The sequence below is a fragment of the Rutidosis leptorrhynchoides genome, chromosome 7 (assembly GCF_046630445.1).
Source record: "Rutidosis leptorrhynchoides isolate AG116_Rl617_1_P2 chromosome 7, CSIRO_AGI_Rlap_v1, whole genome shotgun sequence".
Lineage (NCBI taxonomy): Eukaryota > Viridiplantae > Streptophyta > Magnoliopsida > Asterales > Asteraceae > Rutidosis > Rutidosis leptorrhynchoides.
Window position 1 is genome coordinate 341,071,348 of NC_092339.1, and position 20,517 is coordinate 341,091,864.

The 20,517-nt window shown below is 35.5% G+C and overlaps 1 protein-coding gene across 1 annotated transcript; it reads left to right on the top strand.

The window, feature by feature from the left end:
- The first annotated feature begins 15,250 nt into the window (after positions 1–15,250).
- Positions 15,251–17,749, top strand: LOC139857877 (protein AE7-like). Its single transcript, XM_071846727.1, has 6 exons — positions 15,251–15,388; positions 15,559–15,748; positions 15,912–16,017; positions 16,122–16,221; positions 17,189–17,234; positions 17,437–17,749. The coding sequence occupies exons 2-6, from the start codon at positions 15,616–15,618 to the stop codon at positions 17,535–17,537; spliced, it is 486 nt and encodes a 161-aa protein (XP_071702828.1). The 5' UTR covers positions 15,251–15,388; positions 15,559–15,615; the 3' UTR covers positions 17,538–17,749.
- The last annotated feature ends 2,768 nt before the right edge of the window (positions 17,750–20,517 follow it).

The window sequence follows — 20,517 nt, forward strand, 5'->3', positions numbered from 1 at the left end:
CTATGGCTGGATTATTAAACTGAATATGCCCCTTGGTAATCTAAGAATTAGGGAACAGACACCCTAATTGACGCAAATCCTAAAGATAGATCTATTGGGCCCAACGAGCCCCATCCAAAGTACCAGATGCTTTAGTACTTCGAATTCATCATGTTCGAAGGGAGTCCCGGAATGATAGGGGATATTCTATATGCATCTTGTTAAGGTCGGTTACCAGGTGTTCACCATATACATGATTTTTATCTCTATGTATGGGATGTATATTGAAATATGAAATCTTGTGGTCTATTATTACGATTTGATAAATATAGGTTAAACCTATAACTCACCAACATTTTTGTTGACGTTTAAAGCATGTTTATTCTCAGGTGATTATTAAGAGCTTCCGCTGTATTATATGGACAAGATTTGGTGTCAGCATGCTTGTATAATATTGTTTAAAACTGCATGCGAGATTTATTTTGTTGTAACATATTAATATTTGTAAATCAATATGTATTGGTAGTGTGTAAGTGTGATATTTGTTAGATTATCATTTCTGGATAATCTAAGTGGTGTCTTGTTAACCTTGTCGATAAAATAAAGGTTATGGTTTGTTTTAAAAACGAATGCAGTCTTTGAAAAACGTCTCATATAGAGGTCAAAACCTCTCAACGAAATCAATTAATATGGAACGTTTATAATCAATATGAACGGGACATTTCAACCAACACGAGCTAAAATCTTAAAAGGACCAATAAACCGAGGAGCTAACTTTCCTCGTTTTCAAAACCGAATAACACCTTTCCATGGCGAAGCCTTAAGCATCACCATGTCGCCTTCTAGAAACTCAATCGTCCGCCTTCGTTTATCGGCATACGACTTTTATCTATCTTGGGCCTTTTTCAAATGAGCCTGAATTATATCAATTTTTCTATTCGTCTCTAAAACCAAATCGGTACTCCCAATTTATCTTTGTCCCACTTCACCCCAACATATAGGTGTTCGACACCTTCGCCCATAAAGCATCTCATACGGTGGCATTCCAATACTAGCATGATAGCTATTATTGTACGAGAATTCCACCAAGGGTAAGTGCTCATCCCAACTACTACCGAAGTCGATAATACACGACCGTAACATATCCTCCAATGTTTGATTCGTACTTTCGGTTTGACCGTCCGTTTGAGGATGATACGCCGTGCTCAATTTCAATTGTGTACCCATATCTTCATGAAACTTTTCCCAAAACCGAGATGTGAAACGAGTATCTCGATCTGAAATAATAGATATAGGAACCCCATGCCTTGATATTACTTCCTTGATAAACAACTTAGCCAAAGTCTCCGATGATATCGCTTCCCGAATGGGAAGAAACAAAGCACTTTTCGTCAGTCGATCTACTATCACCCAAATCGAATCAAATTGGGTTCTCGCCGTCTTAGGTAACTTTGTAATGAAATCCATGGTAATGTGCTCCCATTTCCATTTCGGGATTTCTAACGGTTGTAACATACCATACAACTTTTGGTGTTCGACTTTAACTTGCAAACACGTGACGCATTGTTCAACATACTTAACAACATCACGTTTCATGCCCGGCCACCAATACTCCTTCTTTAAATCAAGATACATTTTCGTCGCGCCCGGATGAATGAAATATTTTGACTTATGCACTTCATCAAGTAGCACTCGTCGATTATCCCCCATCTTAGGCACCCACACTCTTCCTTGAAAGGACAACAAACCATGCGGGCCTAAGGTAATAGACTCTGTTTGCCCCACGATTCGTTCCTCATGCTTATTGTTAACAAAAGCTTCAATTTGAATCTCACTGAGCTTTACAAGAAAATCGTTAGTAATAATCATACGTAACGATCCTACTCGTATCGCCGGGTGTTGACTCTTTCGACTTAACGCATTCGCGACCACATTCTCCTTGCCCGGATGATAAAGTATCTCACAATCATAGTCCTTTACCACATCCATCCACCTACGTTGACGATAATTCAAATCTCTTTGATCAAAAAGATGTTTCAAACTCTTATGATCCGAATAAATTGTACACTTAACACCATACAAGTAATGGCGCTAAATCTTCAACGCATGTACCACTACCGACAACTCAAGATCATGAGCTGGGTATCTCGTCTCGTGTTCCTTCAATTGTCGAGAGGCATAAGCAATGACTTTACCTCTTTGCATTAGAACACACCCAAGCCCATTTAATGAAGCATCACAATAAACCGTCATGTCTTCTACACCTTCCGGCAACACTAACACCAGAGCTTGACACAACTTCTCTTTTAACAATTGGAAAGCGATCTCTTGCTCATTTTCCCAATTAAATTTAGCGTTCTTCCTCGTCAACTTCGTCAATGGAGAAGCAATCTTAGAAACGTCTTGGATAAACCAACGATAATAACCGGCCAATCCGAGAAAGCTTCGGATTTTCGTAGTTGTAGTCGGTCGTCCCCAACTCTTCACCGTCTTTATCTTCCCCGTATCTACTTGAATACCATCCTTGTTCACAATATGACCAAGAAATTGAACTTCCCTTAGCCAAAATTCATATTTGGAGAGCTTAGCATACAACTTCTCCTTCCGCAACGTCTTCAACACACCACGCAAATGATGTTCATGTTCCTTCATACTCTTCGAATAGATAAGTATGTCGTCAATGAACACTATCACCGACTTGTCCAACATAGGTTGGCACACTCGGTTCATAAGATCCATGAATGCTGCCGGTGCATTCGTAAGACCAAAAGGCATAACTACAAACTCAAAATGCCCGTAACGCGTTCGAAAAGCCGTTTTCTCAATATCTTCCTCACGGACCCGCATTTGGTGATAGCCGGACTGTAGGTCAATTTTAGAGAAATACGTCGCACCTTGGAGTTGGTCAAACAAATCGTCAATCCGAGGCAATGGATAACGATTCTTTATCGTCACTTTACTCAACTCCCGATAATCGATGCACATCCGCATACTACCATCCTTCTTTTTCACGAATAAAACCGGAGCGCCCCATGGAGAAGCACTCGGTCGGATAAAACCCTTCTCAAGTAACTCTTGGGTTTGATTCAACAACTCTTGCATTTCAGTCAGCGCTAAACGATAAGGAGTTTTAGCAATGGGAGTAGCCCCCGGAACCAACTCAATGCGAAATTCGACTTGTCTTTCCGCCGGAACACCCGATAATTCGTTCGAAAAAACGTCTTCAAATTCACTAACCACCGGAATTTCACGAATGGGTGGTGGCTCTTCACGAGTATCAACTACATGGGCAAGAAAAGCCATACCACCGCTAGTAAGAAAACGACGTGCCCGTGCAATAGTTCATAGTGGCACAAGTCTTCTCCGTCTTTTGCCATGAACAATTAACTCTCCCCCAATAGGGGTCTTCACACGGATAGACTTTTCATGGCATGCGATATCGGCTCTATAACGATCGAGCCAATCCATGCCAATGACAATATCAAATTCACCCAACGTCATCGGGATAAGATCAATTTTAAACGTTTCAGAACCAAATACAATATTACAATCATTACAAACATCAACCCCTAGCACCGTCTTACCATCCGATATTTCAACTTCTACCGGATGACTTAACTTAGCTAGCGGTTTATCAAGCTTAGACACAAATCGCGAAGACACAAACGATAAATTAGCACCGCTATCAAATAGTATCCTTGCCGGATTAGAGTTAACCATGAAAGTACCTGAGACGACTTCGTTGGATTGCTTGGCCTCATCATGGGTCATCAAATAATTTCGTCCCCGAGCCGTACCCGCTGCCTTCTCCAACTTCTTAACATGGTCATTGTGCAAATCGGGACACTTCGTCCTTCGGTGCCCTTCTTTATTGCAATTGAAACAAGTGAGTTTGTTTGCGGAGGATAGATTCGGACAATCATGAGCCACATGACCCTTTTGTCCACAATTATAGCACGAATAAGAAAAACCCTCAGAAGTACTCTTCTTCACACTACCAACGCTTTCAGCACCCTTCTTGTTCTTCTTGTTTGAGAAGTTCGAATGACTCGAACCCTCAAACTTTCTTTTGCCAAAAGTAAAGCCGTTTTTCCTCAAAACGAGCGCCTCAAAACCTTTAGCCATATTGAACAACTCATCAAAACTTTTCACCACGTTCACACTAATCTTCTCTTGATAGTTGTCGTTCAAGATTCGGTAAAAATCTTCTTTCAACATTTTATCATTCTCGACATACTCCGGGCAAAATTGGGTCTTCGACAAGAAAACGGATTTGAGAGTGTTCAAATCCATTGACCCTTGCCTCAAGGCACGCAAATCGTCCTTAAGTCTAGTAAGATCGGCCGAAGTTCGATACTCGTCGAAAAACTCCGTCTTGAACTCGTCCCAAGTGAAGTCCAAGCATTGCTCTTCTCCATAAAGTTGGATTTTCGCGTCCCACCACAATTTAGCATCGCCCCTTAAGGACAACCATACCTCATCTTTTTATCGGGAGGGAATTCACATGTACGAAAGCCCCCTCCATATCGGAGATCCAACGGGCACTCTTAAGTGGGTCCCGTTTGCCTTCAAAGGTGGGAGGTTGTAAATCCTTGAAATTCTTATAAAAGAAGTCCCTCCTTCCAACATTATCCTCTTGAAGGACAACCTTAATTTGTTCCTTTACTGCATTGACTAGTTGCTCGTCAATCGTATCTAGAAACATCTTCTTAACGTCTTTAAGAAACTCCACTTTTTAACGTTTAAAGATGGCCTCAACTTTGGTCGTGAACTCAACATCCTCACTCGTACCTCCATCATTGTTCTCGGGTCCGTTTCTCGTCTTCAAACTATAAAACGGAAATAGATTAAACAATGAAACGAGAGGACAAGATACCAATATATACGTATACACCTCACCGCCCCATCTTGATCAACAATCGTCGTACATTGCTTGTTTGACACGATTTGAACCCGTAACAATGGTAGCTAATCATTGTTACGCGAGCACGTCGCATTAACTTGCTAGTACAACGTCTATCTCGCTTGATGATTGCAAAACACAACACAAAGCAATTAGCGCATAGTTAGTTCACCTAAACCTAGGCACTAACCAAATCCCCGGTCCGACCCGTCTCCTACAAGTCCCGCATAAAGCGCATACACAATAAAGTCTAAGTCTAGGCTCCTATCTCAAGTCGCCTAAATCCCTTAGACCATGCTCTGATACCACTTGAAACAACCCAACCCGTATTCAACCGGATGAACTTTTTTTTTTTAAAGTAACAATCATTGACGTGCCATTCGAATGATATAAACCATTCCATACAACCCATTAAAACGTACAACAAGTTTAATGTTTACAAAGAGGCACGAAGGCCCTAAATTAAATGTATTATAAGTTAGACCCATAAATGATAGTTTTAAACCAAACGACACTCGAGCATGGTTTGGAGCTAAACTACCCAAAACTCTAGGTCAACTTCCAAAAGCTTCAACAAGCATCCAAACAAGAGAAATCTAGTGCCCAACAACCCCTTTCCCTTTCTCCGCACCTCCATCTAAAAAGATAAACAACGAGAGGGGTAAGCTAACGCTTAGTGAGTGCAATAATTATACGGTTACATATACAACCTACTTACTTGCAATCACTCACACATTTTCCACATACATGCTAGCAATATAAATAATCATACCATCACAAGTATAATACTAAACCTCCGACCACACAAGCTAGCATAGCATTAGCATATAACTCGAATCAATATAATATGCTACATCATGACACACAACTTTGGTTAACCAATAATACAAGGAATGGCACTAGAATTTCCCATCGGTGTTCACAACAACCGTTAGAGTACTTAACACGTCGTACACTAACCCCACAGGTGGCATCTTAACACATCGATACTTCACCCCGGGCGGTGTCTTAACACGTCGACACTTCACCCGTTACATCCCTTGGAGTGGCACCTTAACACATCGATGCTTCACCCCCGAGTGGTGTCTTAACATGTCGACACTTCACTCGCCACGTGAGATGTGGTGTCTTAACACGTCGACACTTCACAACTCATGCTACACAAATAAATACATTATATATGCACACATATAATTACTCCACTCACCTTATCGCCTTTGGTGAACTAGAAATCAAGCTCGCAACCTTCAATGTAATGCACCTATCACATTATGCATTTAATTAACATACAACTCTAGTGGACTAACCACCAACACTTTTCCCTTAGGCATTTAATGTCCTAAAAGCATTAAATGACTCACATCCACCAAAACCGCCCATTAATGGCCATGACTCGTCATAAATCAATAAAAGCTAGTGATTAGAGTCTACTAACACCAACTAACACAATTTATGGGTATTTCATACCCATCTCATCCAACTAGATCAACAATCGCCCATTTGACCCATTTTAACACTTAGACTACAATTTTGGTCAAACTTATCCCATTAACAATCTTTCATCATTTTACAAGTGTATCTGGTGACTACAACACAATTAATACTTACAATTTCAATTTACATGACCAAACCCTAGATTAACACCATTTGGGTTTCCTTGCATCAAATTTACCCAAATTCACCCATTAATTCCCCAAATGGGTCTTACAAGTCTCCAATGGCCAAACCTTAGCCATAAATTAACTAAAACTCAAAACACGGAGTTAAGACTTACCAACACTAACAAGTCGTAGCTAAGAACGAGGAGAACAAATTTACTTCTTGCTCCAAAGACCGAATCACAATTCTTCACCTTCAAATCTCAATTTAGATCTAAGTGGGTTTTGTGTTTTGGAAGAGAAAATGGAAAGAAAAGAGAAAAGAAAATGAAGGATTGTGATAAGTGGTTGATATTTGATCCACAATCTGATCCAAACGCGAAAAGACGAAAATATCCTCGAACCAACCCTTTTTAAATCTAAATTTCGAATCAGCACAGCCGTAGGGTCGCGGCGCGGTATTTAACATAAAATTCGAGCTGTTTAATCTGGTTCCTGGTTCTTGATTCGCGTTATATATCGCGGCGCGGAGATGCCCGCCGCGGCCCCACACCCATTTTTGCCTAATTTTAGGTTTACAAATCTATGGGTCATAACCCGACTCGTTCACCCCATTCTTGCTTCGCGTATACCCTTAAACTACACGTATTCATTCATACGCATATATATATATATATACACATATATATCTCGTGTACATCAACTAACACTTTAAATACGTTTAAGCACATATACGAACAAGATATAACGTTCAAACAATTAATTATGTACCTTAAGGCACGTATGAAGAAAACGGGGTGTTACAACTCTCCCCCACTTGAATCGGAGCGCGTCCTCAATTGGTCTTCTCATGACTTGATGAGAGAAGACCACAACTAGAGATTGTAAGTGTTACAAGTTTAACAAGTAGTATTGAAGACCTTTTATCGAAAGTCTACTCATCCGAAGTATGTGTTGAGCGTGCGTGTCCCAAATGGTATTTGGCGATAATCGAAGGTAATTTAATGTTCTTGGTTAGATCATTGATATGAATGGAGTTTGTTCAAGGTCTCAAAGTGGGAGATTGTTGGAGTGTGGAGACATTTAAACAAAACTGAAAAAAGTGCCACTAAAAACTGTTTAAACACTTGCACGGATTTTGCAGATTTCGGTAAGCGTGAAACAGTGAAATGCGGCGCATCACTCATGGATGCGGCGCATTCATGCAGCAAAAAATGCCGAAGGTTTTTAATGCGGAGCATGCAAACAAGTATGGCGCATCAGATTTCATATTTCCATTTCTCATAAACATACGTCCCATGCATAGAGACAAAAATATCATTCATATGGATTGAACACCTGGCAACCGACATTCACAATATGCATATAAGAATATCCCCATCATTCCGGGATCCTCCTTCAGACATGATATAAATTTCGAAGTACTAAAGCATCCGGTACTTTGGATGGGGCTTGTTAGGCCCGATAGATCTATCTTTAGGATTCGCGTCAATTAGGGTTTCTGTTCCCTAATTCTTAGATTACCAGACGTAATAAAAAGGGCATATTCGATTTCGATCATTCAACCATATAATGTAGTTTCAATTACTTGTGTCCATTTCGTAAAACGGTTATAAAAATAGCGCATGTATTCTCAGTCCCAAAAATATATATTGCAAAAGCATTTAAAAAGGGATTAATGAAACTCACGCATATAAATATTATAAAACAGTTAATAAAGCATTTGCATGTATTCTCAGCCCAAAAATGTAAAGAGTAAAAGGGATCAAATGAAACTCACGCGTATAAATATTGTATAACAGTTAATAAAGCATTTGCATGTATTCGCAGTTCAAAATATATTTCAGAAACATTTAATAAAGCAGTTGTAAAAATGGCGCATGTATTCTCAGTCCCAAAAATGTAAAGAGTAAAAGGGAGCAAATGAACTCACCAACCTTTTGGTTGACACTTTAAAGCATGTTTATTCTCAGGTACGAAAGAAATCTTCCGCTGTGCATTTGCTCATTTTATAGATATTACTTGGAGTCATTCATGGCATATTTCAAAAGACGTTGCATTCGAGTCGTCGAGTTCATCAAGATTATTATCAAGTCAATTATAGTTGGATATATTATGAAATGGTATGCATGCCTGTCAACTTTCGATGTAATGAAAGATTGTCTTTTCAAAAACGAATGCAATGTTTGTAAAATGTATCATATAGAGGTCAAGTACCTCGCGATGTAATCAACTGTTGGGAATCGTTTATAATCGATACGGACTTCTTCTGGATGGATTAGGACGGGTTTTCACAGTTGGTATCTACCCCAGCTTAACATGACCACAATATTGTCCGTTTTGCCCACAGGCGCACGGATTTTTCTTGGCGACCACACACGAGAAGCACTTTCCCAGGAGGTCACCCATCCTGGTAGTGCTCTCGCCCGAGCACGCTTAACTGCAGCGTACTCACACATCTGCTCTGCCTGTGGTCCCAAAACGCGTTGTGTCATTTAAGCGTGAGTATTACCTTATAATCCCATGATCACTCATGTTCGTGGGCGATGTAGGATTTGCCTAGGGTGTTACATTCACCCCCCTTAGGGACTCATCGTCCTCGATGAGGTTTGCCTCACCACCCCCAACGGAACATGAGTGGCTCTAATACCATTCTGTAACACCCCAGCTTAACATGACCACAATATTGTCCGCTTTGTCCGCAGGCGCACGGCTTTTTCTTGGCGACCACACACATAGGATGCGGCGCATCCTCAAACAATGCGGTGCATCACCTGGAAATCAGCAAGTTGATCAAGTTGCTCAAAAGGGTTTCGTATTTTATTGACTAACCTTTTGCTTTAGGTGCAAAGTGGGTACTTTACACCTTGAATTGAGGCTGTGATAATGATAATTCAAGGGTGTAAAACATGGCTAGTTGGTTCTAAGTTGATGATTACTAGCACACTTGAAGATCAAGTTGTAGTTTGGTTGGTTTCTTGTTTGCTCTATATATAGAGCTCATTCATAGTCATTAAGTAGGTTAGTGATCTTAAAGAATCATTTGCGTTGTTTGGATCGTAATATCCTAACAAATTTATCAATAATGATGTTGAAATATCAATTTCATCAATCTATTACAAATTTACAATTGTATATTATGTACATGTAACATACAACTTTTATATATAACTATTGTAAAATTATAAAATTGTAAATTGTAAATTTTGTCAAATTTTGTGGTAAAAATATTATTATCCTTATTGAACATGAGTATCTTTTTAAATGTATCGTTGCTAAGTCACAATTCATCAAGATAGATAGGGGACATGTTCACACAACTATAATCGTCACCTCTTTCGTGCCGCACTAATTTCTACTGTATTACCAATCCGGTATTTAGAATGTTTACGAAATCTAATTTTGTTTTTGTTTTTGTTTTATGGTACCATTACAACAAAATGTAATATAGATATTACTTTACTAATATTATCATTTAAGTACATACGAAATACTGTACTTGGATGGTAACCATGGGTGTACGTTTAGACAATGATGTTAGACGCCAGTTCGATCCCTACCATGGATATCATTTTGTTGCAAGAAGAAAAAAGCTAATTGTTTACCTAATTACCTACATACAAGGTATCACCTATATAGATTTCTATTTAGATTAGAATGGCCATAACATTAAAGATTTCTATTTAGAACATAATGCACATAACATTAAAGAAATATGCTTTCTAACTTATTTTGTTAAACAACGAACGTTTTTTTTTTTTTTTTCCTCCTTTGTGCTTAAAAATTATACTTATGTACACTTTATTATTTCTTATTTTTATTTAATAGAGATATTGTACATATCCGTAAATAAATATTTTAATATATTTTTTATTTCATAAAATTTTTAGTTAAAAAAATTTGTACCTCTAAGAATATTCGTATTGTAGGTATAAATTACTGTACTTGAATGGTAACCATGGGTGTACGTTTAGACAGTGATGCCAGACGCCAGTTCGATCCCTAGTATTCCCTACCCACGAATATCATATTGTTGCAAGAAGGAAAAAAAGCTAATTATTTACCTAATTACCTACATACTAGGTATCACCTATATAGATTTCTATTTAGATTAGAACTAGTTTAACCAACCTGGCTTTGCGCCGGTTCTTCACCCTTGATTAACATTAATTACATAGCTAGTTATTGAGAACGTAACTATTAATCATTTTTTTTTGTTTTATTTTCCGTTTTGTCGAGGAAGGACCCAAAATAGTTATGTGATTGATTTGTAATAAGTGTGAAAGTAATTATTCATCATTTTTTATTTTAGTTTTCGTCTTGTCGAGAGAAAAGACTCAAATGCTCAATAAATAAAGTGAGACGTACATCAACGATAATAATAATAATAATAGTAGTAGTAGTAGTAGTAGTAGTAGTAGTAGTAGTAATAATAATAATAATAATAATAATAATAATATTATTATCTCCCCGACAATCGGCCTTATGGAAATCGCAGCAGGGTGATCACACCTCTGCTTGGCTAAGGGCAATCCCTATTTTGGGGTTGGGTCAGACGATGAACGCAAAGACTTACCGATGTGTGTTGTGCTACCGGTTGGGTGTTCCATTATTCTCTATCTCGACGGCATGCTCTGCCTGTTCAAGGGTTTTTACTGGGGATATTTTCGGGGATCACGCAGTGTCTTGTGCTGGTATGGTGGGTATTAAGCATCGACATAATGTTGTTCGGGATTTTCTTGTTGACGTTTGTTATCGATCTGGAATTTCAGCGAGAAAGGAGGTAGACATTGGGTTGTCTGGAAGGAACGACAGGGCCCTCAGACCTGCAGATGTGTTACTTTATTCCTGGGATTGTGGTCGCGATGTTTGTGTTGACTTGACAGGGTCTTCTCCTTTGACACAGTCTGGGCTTTCTGACTTTGTCCCTGGACGTGCTGTGGTTGATGCTGCTCGTCGGAAGCGGGTCAAGTACGAATCTAGCTGTCAGGCGATTGGTTATGGTTTCATTCCTTTCTCATTTTCTTCCCTTGGGGAATTAGAAAAAGGATGTTGTTTCTTTGCTAAAGCGGGTTCAGAAGAGTTCGATGGCGCAAGATATTGGTGCCGGTGCTGCTGCTCATATTTTTACTAGGATAGGTTTTGCTATTGCTAGAGGTGTGGGGGCACAGATTGTCTCTAGGCTTCCCACTAATTTTTTGTAAGTTTTAATACTTTTAAGTTTTTTATTAAAATAATAATAATAATAATAATAATAATAATAATAATAATAATAATAATAATAATAATAATTTTGAATACTTTTTAGATAAGGAGAAATTATGTGGTAGATTTATAGTGAAAGAAAAGTGGTGTGGTTAAATTAGAAAGTGTGAGAAGTATGTGGTAAGTTTGTGAAAGATATAAAGCTAAATATTATAGAGTTTAGGGTGAAATTGTAAAAATTAAAAGTTTTGTGGCAAATGTGTGAGACATGTGAAGTAGACTATTCATTTAGTATATCTCTTTTAGATAAGGAGAAATTATGTGGTAGATTTATAGTAAAAGAAAAGTGGTGTGGTTAAATTAGAAAGTGTGAGAAGTATGTGGTAAGTTTGTGAAAGATATAAAGCTAAATATTATAGAGTTTGGGGCGAAATTGTAAAAATTAAAAGTTTTGTGATAATAATAATAATAATAATAATAATAATAATAATAATAATAATAATAATAATAATAATAATAATAATTTTGAATACTTTTTAGATAAGGAGAATTTATGTGGTAGATTTATAGTGAAAGAAAAGTGGTGTGGTTAAATTAGAAAGTGTGAGAAGTATGTGGTAAGTTTGTGAAAGATATAAAGCTAAATATTATAGAGTTTAGGGTGAAATTGTAAAAATTTAAAGTTTTGTGGCAAATGTGTGAGACATGTGAAGTAGACTATTCATTTAGTATATCTCTTTTAGGTAAGGAGAAATTATGTGGTAGATTTATAGTAAAAGAAAAGTGGTGTGGTTAAATTAGAAAGTGTGAGAAGTATGTGGTAAGTTTGTGAAAGATATAAAGCTAAATATTATAGAGTTTGGGGCGAAATTGTAAAAATTAAAAGTTTTGTGGCAAATGTGTGAAACATGCGAAGTAGACTATTCATTTAGTATATCTCTTTTAGATATATAGTGTAATGTAATGTAATATAATAATAATGCACATAACATTAAAGTTAAAGATTTCTATTTAGATCATAATGCACATAACATTAAAGAAATATGCTTTCTAACTTATTTTTTTAAACAAAGAACGTTTTTTTTTTTTTTTTCCTTTGTGCTTAAAAATTAAACTTATGTACAGTTTTATTATTTCTTATTTTATTTAATAGAGGTATTGTACATATCTGTAAATAAATATTTTAATATATTTTTTATTTCGTAAAGTTTTTCGTTAAAAGAATTTGTACCTCTATAGAATATTCGTATTGTAGTTATAATTCACTAATGATCCTAATCGTTTGTTACTGAAACGAACTTCGACGGCGGCGCGCAGGCCTCTAAAACTCATTAGATTAGATAAGAAAAGGAAAGGAAAGAAAAAAATGTAACTAGTTAATGTAAAATAAATATTTGGTTATAATATATCACTTTTGCTTCTCTCTTCTTTTTATTAATATATAAAGTGATAAAATTATTAATAAATCAAGTTTACACCAACACAAGAGCGCATTAAAAAAAATTATACTATGCCTTTAAATATCATTGACTACAAAACTTCAAATATAGTATCTCTTAATTATTCTTAAACATTTTCTAAGTTTTTGATTATAGGAGGGTAGATTACCGCGCATGACTTTGACAGGTCATTCTTATGTCTTTAATTGGCATGCCCATGAATTCTTCCCGTCCTAGCAGTTACATATCGTCACTACTCAATAGTAGTGCCTTGTATACGATTAATTTCTTTCTTTATTTTTGGTTTGTCTATTCAATAATTATAGTTATAAATAATGACGGAACTAAGATTTTTTTCATTAGGGGGTAAAAAAAAAACTAAAAACCGTAGCAATTTTTTTGAACAAAATATGGAGATTTGGGGTAAAAAATTGAGGTTTTTAGGCAAATTATGAAGGTTTTTGAAGAAAAGTTGAAAGTTTTTGGGCAAAATTTAAAAGTTTTGGGTCAAAAGTTAGAGAATTTTGGGCAAAATTCGAAGGTTTTGGGGCAACATATGTAAGTTTTGGAGCAAAAATTCACTGGGAGCAAAGTCGAAAAATTCAAAATTTTTACACTAGAAAAAAATCCACTTAGGCGGGCGCCAAGTAGTTTCACCACTGGTTATAAATAAAGAGTTGGTCCTACCATGTAAGAATTGAGGTGATCCTCCTACATCACTTTTTGATCTATGTACACTTAATTACCTATTTTACCCTTAATTATACTTACAATAATAATATAAGTTCAAATTCCTAGATTAATCTAGAGACATAACTATGAGTTTATGTGACAAAAGTGTACATTCATCAAAAAGTGGTGTTTGAGGATCACCTCACATGTAAGAATAATGGAACCCCGTGAATATTATTATGTTAGAGTTGAATGTATATGACGCACATAACCCTAAAAGCTACATAATGACCCCAACAGACACAAGCTCACAATCGGGTTGGACTACCGATTTATCATCTAACACAAAGAACTTTCTCATGATCCAGTTTTTTGCTTTTATGGATGGGTACGAGGCCTGTGATCCTTCTCCCCGTAATAAGTAATTGATACGATCTTTTTGTTGTGTTTTATTCATCTTGTAAATTGGCAGCTTAGATTGTTTTGTTAGACTTAACTTTTTAGTTGACATAATTTGTTTAGTTTGTTGTGCAACCTTGGATGATGTTGTAAAAATAAATAAACGATCAAATAGCACGCACCGAGCACCACGCTTGGTGTGTGATGTGTGGTACGTCATGCTAGTTGCATGTAATCTTGAACGTTGTTGTTCAAATGAATCGTCGACTAAGTAACACGCACCACACACTATGCTTGGTGCATGATCATGAGGCATTTTTAAAATTTCTTGATTTTAAAGAGCAGTTCACCATGAAAAGCGAATTTGATCATATAGTCGTCTTATTTGAGGAATATTCATTTGAGTCCATAAATTAAGTTGAAATCCAAGGAACCAATGAGAGCCCGACATGTGTCGCGAAAATCACATGTGATTGGAAAAAAATTCAAAATATTTAAAAAAAAAAAAAAATTTTGATTTTTTTTTCGAAATTTAAAAAAAAAATTTAAATTTTTTTTTTTACAATCACATGTGATTTACCTGCATAATCACATGTGATTGAATTGTACAATCACATGTGATTGAATTTGCTATGCATAATCACATGTGATTGGGTTTACAATCACATGTGATTGACATGCATAATCACATATGATTTTTAAAAAAAATTTCGAAAAAAAATGTTCGAAAAAAAAATTTCAAAAAAAAAAATTTTCGAATTTTTTTTCTTTCAATCACATGTGATTTTCGCGCCACATGTCGCGTTTTTATTGGTCCCTTTGTTTTCAAACAAATTTATGGATGCAAGTGATTACAACTCGTTCGATAAATGCACAGAATATCGTTAAAACGTTTAGAAAAAAAAGCATATCCTTTTTTTCCTTTTTGTCAAATGTTACTCCGAAGTGATTAGATTAATACGTTTGTTGCAAAAGAATGGGCCGCTGTAAAATACAAATGGAAGCTTTGGACCTATTGGACCTATCGGATATTCGTACCTATGATATTATCTGCAAGCCGCCATTTCAATTTCAACAGAAAAAAAAAAAAAAAAAAAAAACAAAATAAGATCAATCAACGATTTCAGGGATCGAATCAAAGCCTACGATTTCGTCTTCCTCATCCGCCATCCCACAATACTCCGTTGCACCAGGTAATTTTTCTCCGATTCCTTTGTTGTCAAAAATCCTATTTGGCTATTTCCAAACCCTAAAGTTTATTTATTTTTTTCTGAATAACCTAAATCATCATTTAAATCAATATTTATATGTCGTTTAATTGTTTAATATAATTTGTGATTATAATTCTCTTGGATGATTGTAGATTTGAGTTCAGAAGACAGGAGTTGATTAGCTTGTTGGATAATTAGTAATTAAAAAAATGGCACCGGCGTTAATTAATGCAAACCCAGTTGTATATGAAAAGAAGGAACGCCCAGCTCGAACAACTAGACCCGGTGATACCGAATTCGATGAATATGCATCTGAAATCATTGACCAACTTGAAATATTTGATATCCTTTTTTTATGTTCATTCATTGCGTTTCCTTATAGTATGGTATATATAATATCTGTATTTTGTTTATTTTAATTGTTAGAAATAGTTGTGTGAGTAAAAAAAATTGTTAGAAGTTGCTAAATATAATACTAGTTGTACTCCTTAGCGTTTTTTTCTACATCATATTAGAGACATTAAAGATCCCGAACATCCTTATTCTTTAGAAGAGTTGAAAGTGATTACAGAAGATGCTATTGAGGTAGATGACAAACGTAGTTATGTCCGGTAAGTATGTTATGATTTTTGTATTGATTGATTTTAATTGAATGTATGTTATGAGGATTTTGGGATTTGTAAGATGGATGGAAATTTAATTTATTTTTGTTCAGTGTGACGTTTACACCGACAGTTGAGCATTGTAGTATGGCGACTGTTATTGGTCTTTGTTTGCGAGTTAAACTTATGCGCAGCCTTCCTTCGCGCTTCAAGGTATTGCATCAACTCTCATGTGACATTTGTTTAGCATGATTATGAATAACTGATATCTGTTTAGTATGATAATGAAATACTAATATTGTCTGGGAAGATTTTCATAATGTGATTTTGTGTGTGCTGTTGCTGTGTAGATGATATAGAACATGCTGCCAGAAGCTTTAGGTTTTGTATATGAATGAGACTTGACGCAGTAGAATTGTATTTATTTTTTTTATTACTCTGTTTATTAGACATTATAAAAAATATAGAAATAGTGACCAAAATTGACGATTTTTTTTCACTAATGGTAAGCAAGTAGATAGTGACACAGGTTGGTGGAAGTAATATATATTGATTTCACACTAGTAATTTTGTTCTATTTTTGTTAGGAAAGTTTTGATAAGTCGGGCCAAATACAATGATGAAACAGAGATGAAAGATATTATTAATTTTCACGTGAGTATGTACATATTGACATATTGTAACAATTACCCTTAAGAAATGAATAATAAGAATCTTATGGACATAAGTCATATTATCACTTATCTATTAACTATGTCAATGGGTGTGTAAGAAATTTGAAGGAAAGTTTCAATTTTAAATAAAATAGAGTAGAAAAGGCCGTTTGAAGATGCCTCTTGTGTCTCATCACTCGTGCTTAAATTCATCGAGTTCTGTGAAAACAAGGTTTCAATTAGACGATATGTGTAAAATGTTGAAAGATATCTGCTTTTGCTTTTATTTAATTTAAATGTGCAAAAGTTTGGTGTTTCTAACTTTTATATTTATATATATACTACATAATTCAGTTATGAAATTATAAAAGCTGTACCTTGCCTGCACTTATTATTCATCTTTTTGTAACCTAATTTGCTTCATGTTTTATTATCTGTATATAATGGTGATATAGTTACTCTTAAATTTTTTGGTGTTTGATGTTTAATGTTTTTATATATATATATTTTTTTTTTGGTTTGTTTAGGTTGACATCAAGCTGGCTCCTGGGACTCATGCAACTGAAGATGCAGGTCTGTCTCTCTGTCCCTCGCCTCTTTCACCGAACTGTGTATACAAAAGGGACGCAGTTCAGTTAACTGTTAATGGAGTCTGAATTGTTGGTTTCGAATTTACTTCTAAGAATCAGATGCGATTAGATTTATCTTTTTAAATCGCAGACAAGATTTTTTTTTTGATATTAATGTATTATTTTCAACGTATTCTTATATGCAGTGAACAAACAATTGAACGATAAGGAACGGGTTGCTGCTGCTCTTGAAAATCCTAATATTGTTGATATGGTTGATGAATGTTTGTCTCCCTCTTTTGAGTGAATGAATGCCCACATCCAGTCCAGTACACTAATAATTAAAGATTTGTTGAGTGTCATTTTCAGCAATAGTTATACACCATTAATAGTCTGGAAACTATTTGTTATTCTGTATCTTTATAATCTTGTTTCATTATTGATTGATTATTTGAAGCACTGTAATGTTTATTTGAAGTATTCAGCCTAATCACCACCATAGAAGCGCAATGCTTTCAGTTCTTCTATATTCATGATGCATTATATTAAAAGTGTTTGTTTACTTTTGCTTTATGACAATCCTGTTAAATAACAAAAAATTTTGATTGGGTGCTGTAACTTATGTGAATAGTTTTTGTACGAAAATTTGATGCAAAACGTGAAACTCAAAATGATCTTACGGGTGAGATGCTGCCCAGAACGATGTTTGGGTCAAGTTATGTCTAGTTGGTTTGGGTCAAGTTACTCTGCTAGGGACAAGGGTAATAAGATTGTCTGGTCCGATAACAAGTATCGATTATTGATATTTTTAATCAGCGATTGACCCAAACAAAGCTAAATTTTCTCATAAATGTATGATCAATGGAACATAGAACGATATCAATAAAAGTAAATATGATTCTCTAAAACAACAGTTGTTTTTATGCAACTCCAAGAAAGAAATAAAAGCTCAAAAAGCTATGATGTACAAGAGGCTTGCTTCACTGCAAAAACGACAGGTGAAATATGAAAGGAAGTTACACTAGATGCACAAACCAACTTGACCAAAACACCCCTCCTGCTGCTCGGTCTTACCCAACCCAAACACACCCTTCGGCTACCCACTGTTGGCCGAGAACCACCCGATCAACCTGCTGCTACTACCTTCGAACTTACCTGCTGCAGCTGCTATCTGCTGCTCGAACACGACCCAAAACACCACTCGATCGCCCCCTTTTTTTGCTGAAACCATCGCAGCTACAACTGCTATTTCTCTTGTTTTCTGCTGCTCGATTTGCTGCTAACTGCTGCTGCTATTTTGGTCGATTGTGGCCACCTGTTGGTCGACTCTGTTGCTGCTAATTTGCTGCTGTTTCAGACCCTGTTTTCTGCTGTAAACCGAAGCCGAACACACCCTTTATTCGATCCTTCTTCGTTCTCTAATCTAAGCTAACACTAAACTATAACTTTTAAATTACACTTATTATGCTAGATAGATTATAGTTGTGAAATTGAATATTTGATACGATATGAACATGGATAAAAATTTGATAAGTATAAATAAAGTTAAAGAATATGATTATGATTATATTAATGAGAAGGTATGAATATGGGTATGATTAAAGTTATGATTATGATATTGTTAAGTATTATATTCATGAACACGATTTGATTATGATATAAGAAAAAGCTTATGATTTTAGTATTATCTTAAAGTTAAATAACAAGAATAGTATTATTGTTATAATTCAGTAGGCTTATAACTACCTTTAATGGTTATAAGAACAAAGAGAGAAAAAGAGAGAAAAAATATTGATATTGATATTTCAAGAGAAATGGTGCACCTTAAATGGCTACCATACATGTCTATTTATAGTATAAAATATTACTATGCAAGAAATATAATAATAATAAAATTAACATCCAATCTAGATATTTTATAACACTCCCCCTTGGATGACAATTTTATTAGAGAATAACTAGTACTGCCTCGTTAAAAACCTTGCTAAAGAAAACCCATTGGGATAAAACTTTAGCTAAGGGAAAAAGAGTGCAGCATAGAGTTGACTCCCCCTCAAGTAGGCAACGCCTGAGTTGTTACATCTTCTGAACATGCCTCATGCCAATATTATGAACGTGTGTTCTGAAAATAGCAGTTGGCAGTGCTTTGGTATAAAGATCAGCAGAGTTGTTGATTGAACGTATCTCATTTTAATCTGGTTGTCTTTTACGAGATCTTGAGTATATGAGAAGAATCTGAGGTTTTCATCTGAAACTGTATCATCTAAATCTTTTATGTAGAAGTTTAGCCCCTGTGATTTGTCTACAATCTCCTTCATGGTTTGCTCAAACCCTTGTTTCAATTCATATTCCCTTGTAGTCTTTTCTGAGCCTTACCAACATACCATTCTTTTCCATCAAACTTATGACCGTTAAGACTGTCTATGGCTTTGGCGCCTCGTCAGTATTTATATTTTGTTCAGTCACTTTTGATACTCTTCTTTCATTTGTATTATGCAAGCTGCATTATCTTCATATATAGTTGTTGGTGAAGATAGTTGTTAGTCTTTTATAGCGTTCTAGTCCACAAGAATCAATAATGATTTGTGTCATTGATCTCAACCAAACACATTTTCGAGTAGTTTCATATAATGCAATCACTTCGTCATGATCTGATTATGTTGCAACAAGTGTTTGTTTTAAGAACGCCATGATTTTTGTGGTACCTCCATTTAGGAATACATATCGAGTTTGAGATTTATCTTTATGAGGATTTGATGAATGACCTGCATATACATAATCAACCAAATCTTGTTTTGAAACGTTAGAATAAAATAATTTTAAATTAGCAGTTTCTCAAGGGTATCAAAATATGTGTTTATCCCATTCCAATGTCTTTTTGTAAGGGCTGAGTTGAACCTTGTCAACAAATTAACTGCAAAAAAAATGTCAGGTCTTGTACAATTTGTAAGATATATAACAGTCCCAATTGCACTAATATATGGAACTTCTGATCCGTTAATATCTTCATGATCTTCACGGGGATGAAATGGATCAGTGTCAATATTGAGTGATCTAACAACCAATTGGCTTTATCTTTAAAAAAAATGTTTTAAAATCTTTTCAGTATAAGTTGTTTGATGTACAAGTAGACCATTAGGCATATGCTCAATTTGCAATCCAAGGCAATACTTGGTTTTTTCAAGATTTTTTATTTCAAAATAATTCTTTAGAAGTTGAATGATTTCATAGATCTCTTTATTTGTTCATATGATGTTAAGAACATTGACATAAACAACTACGATCAC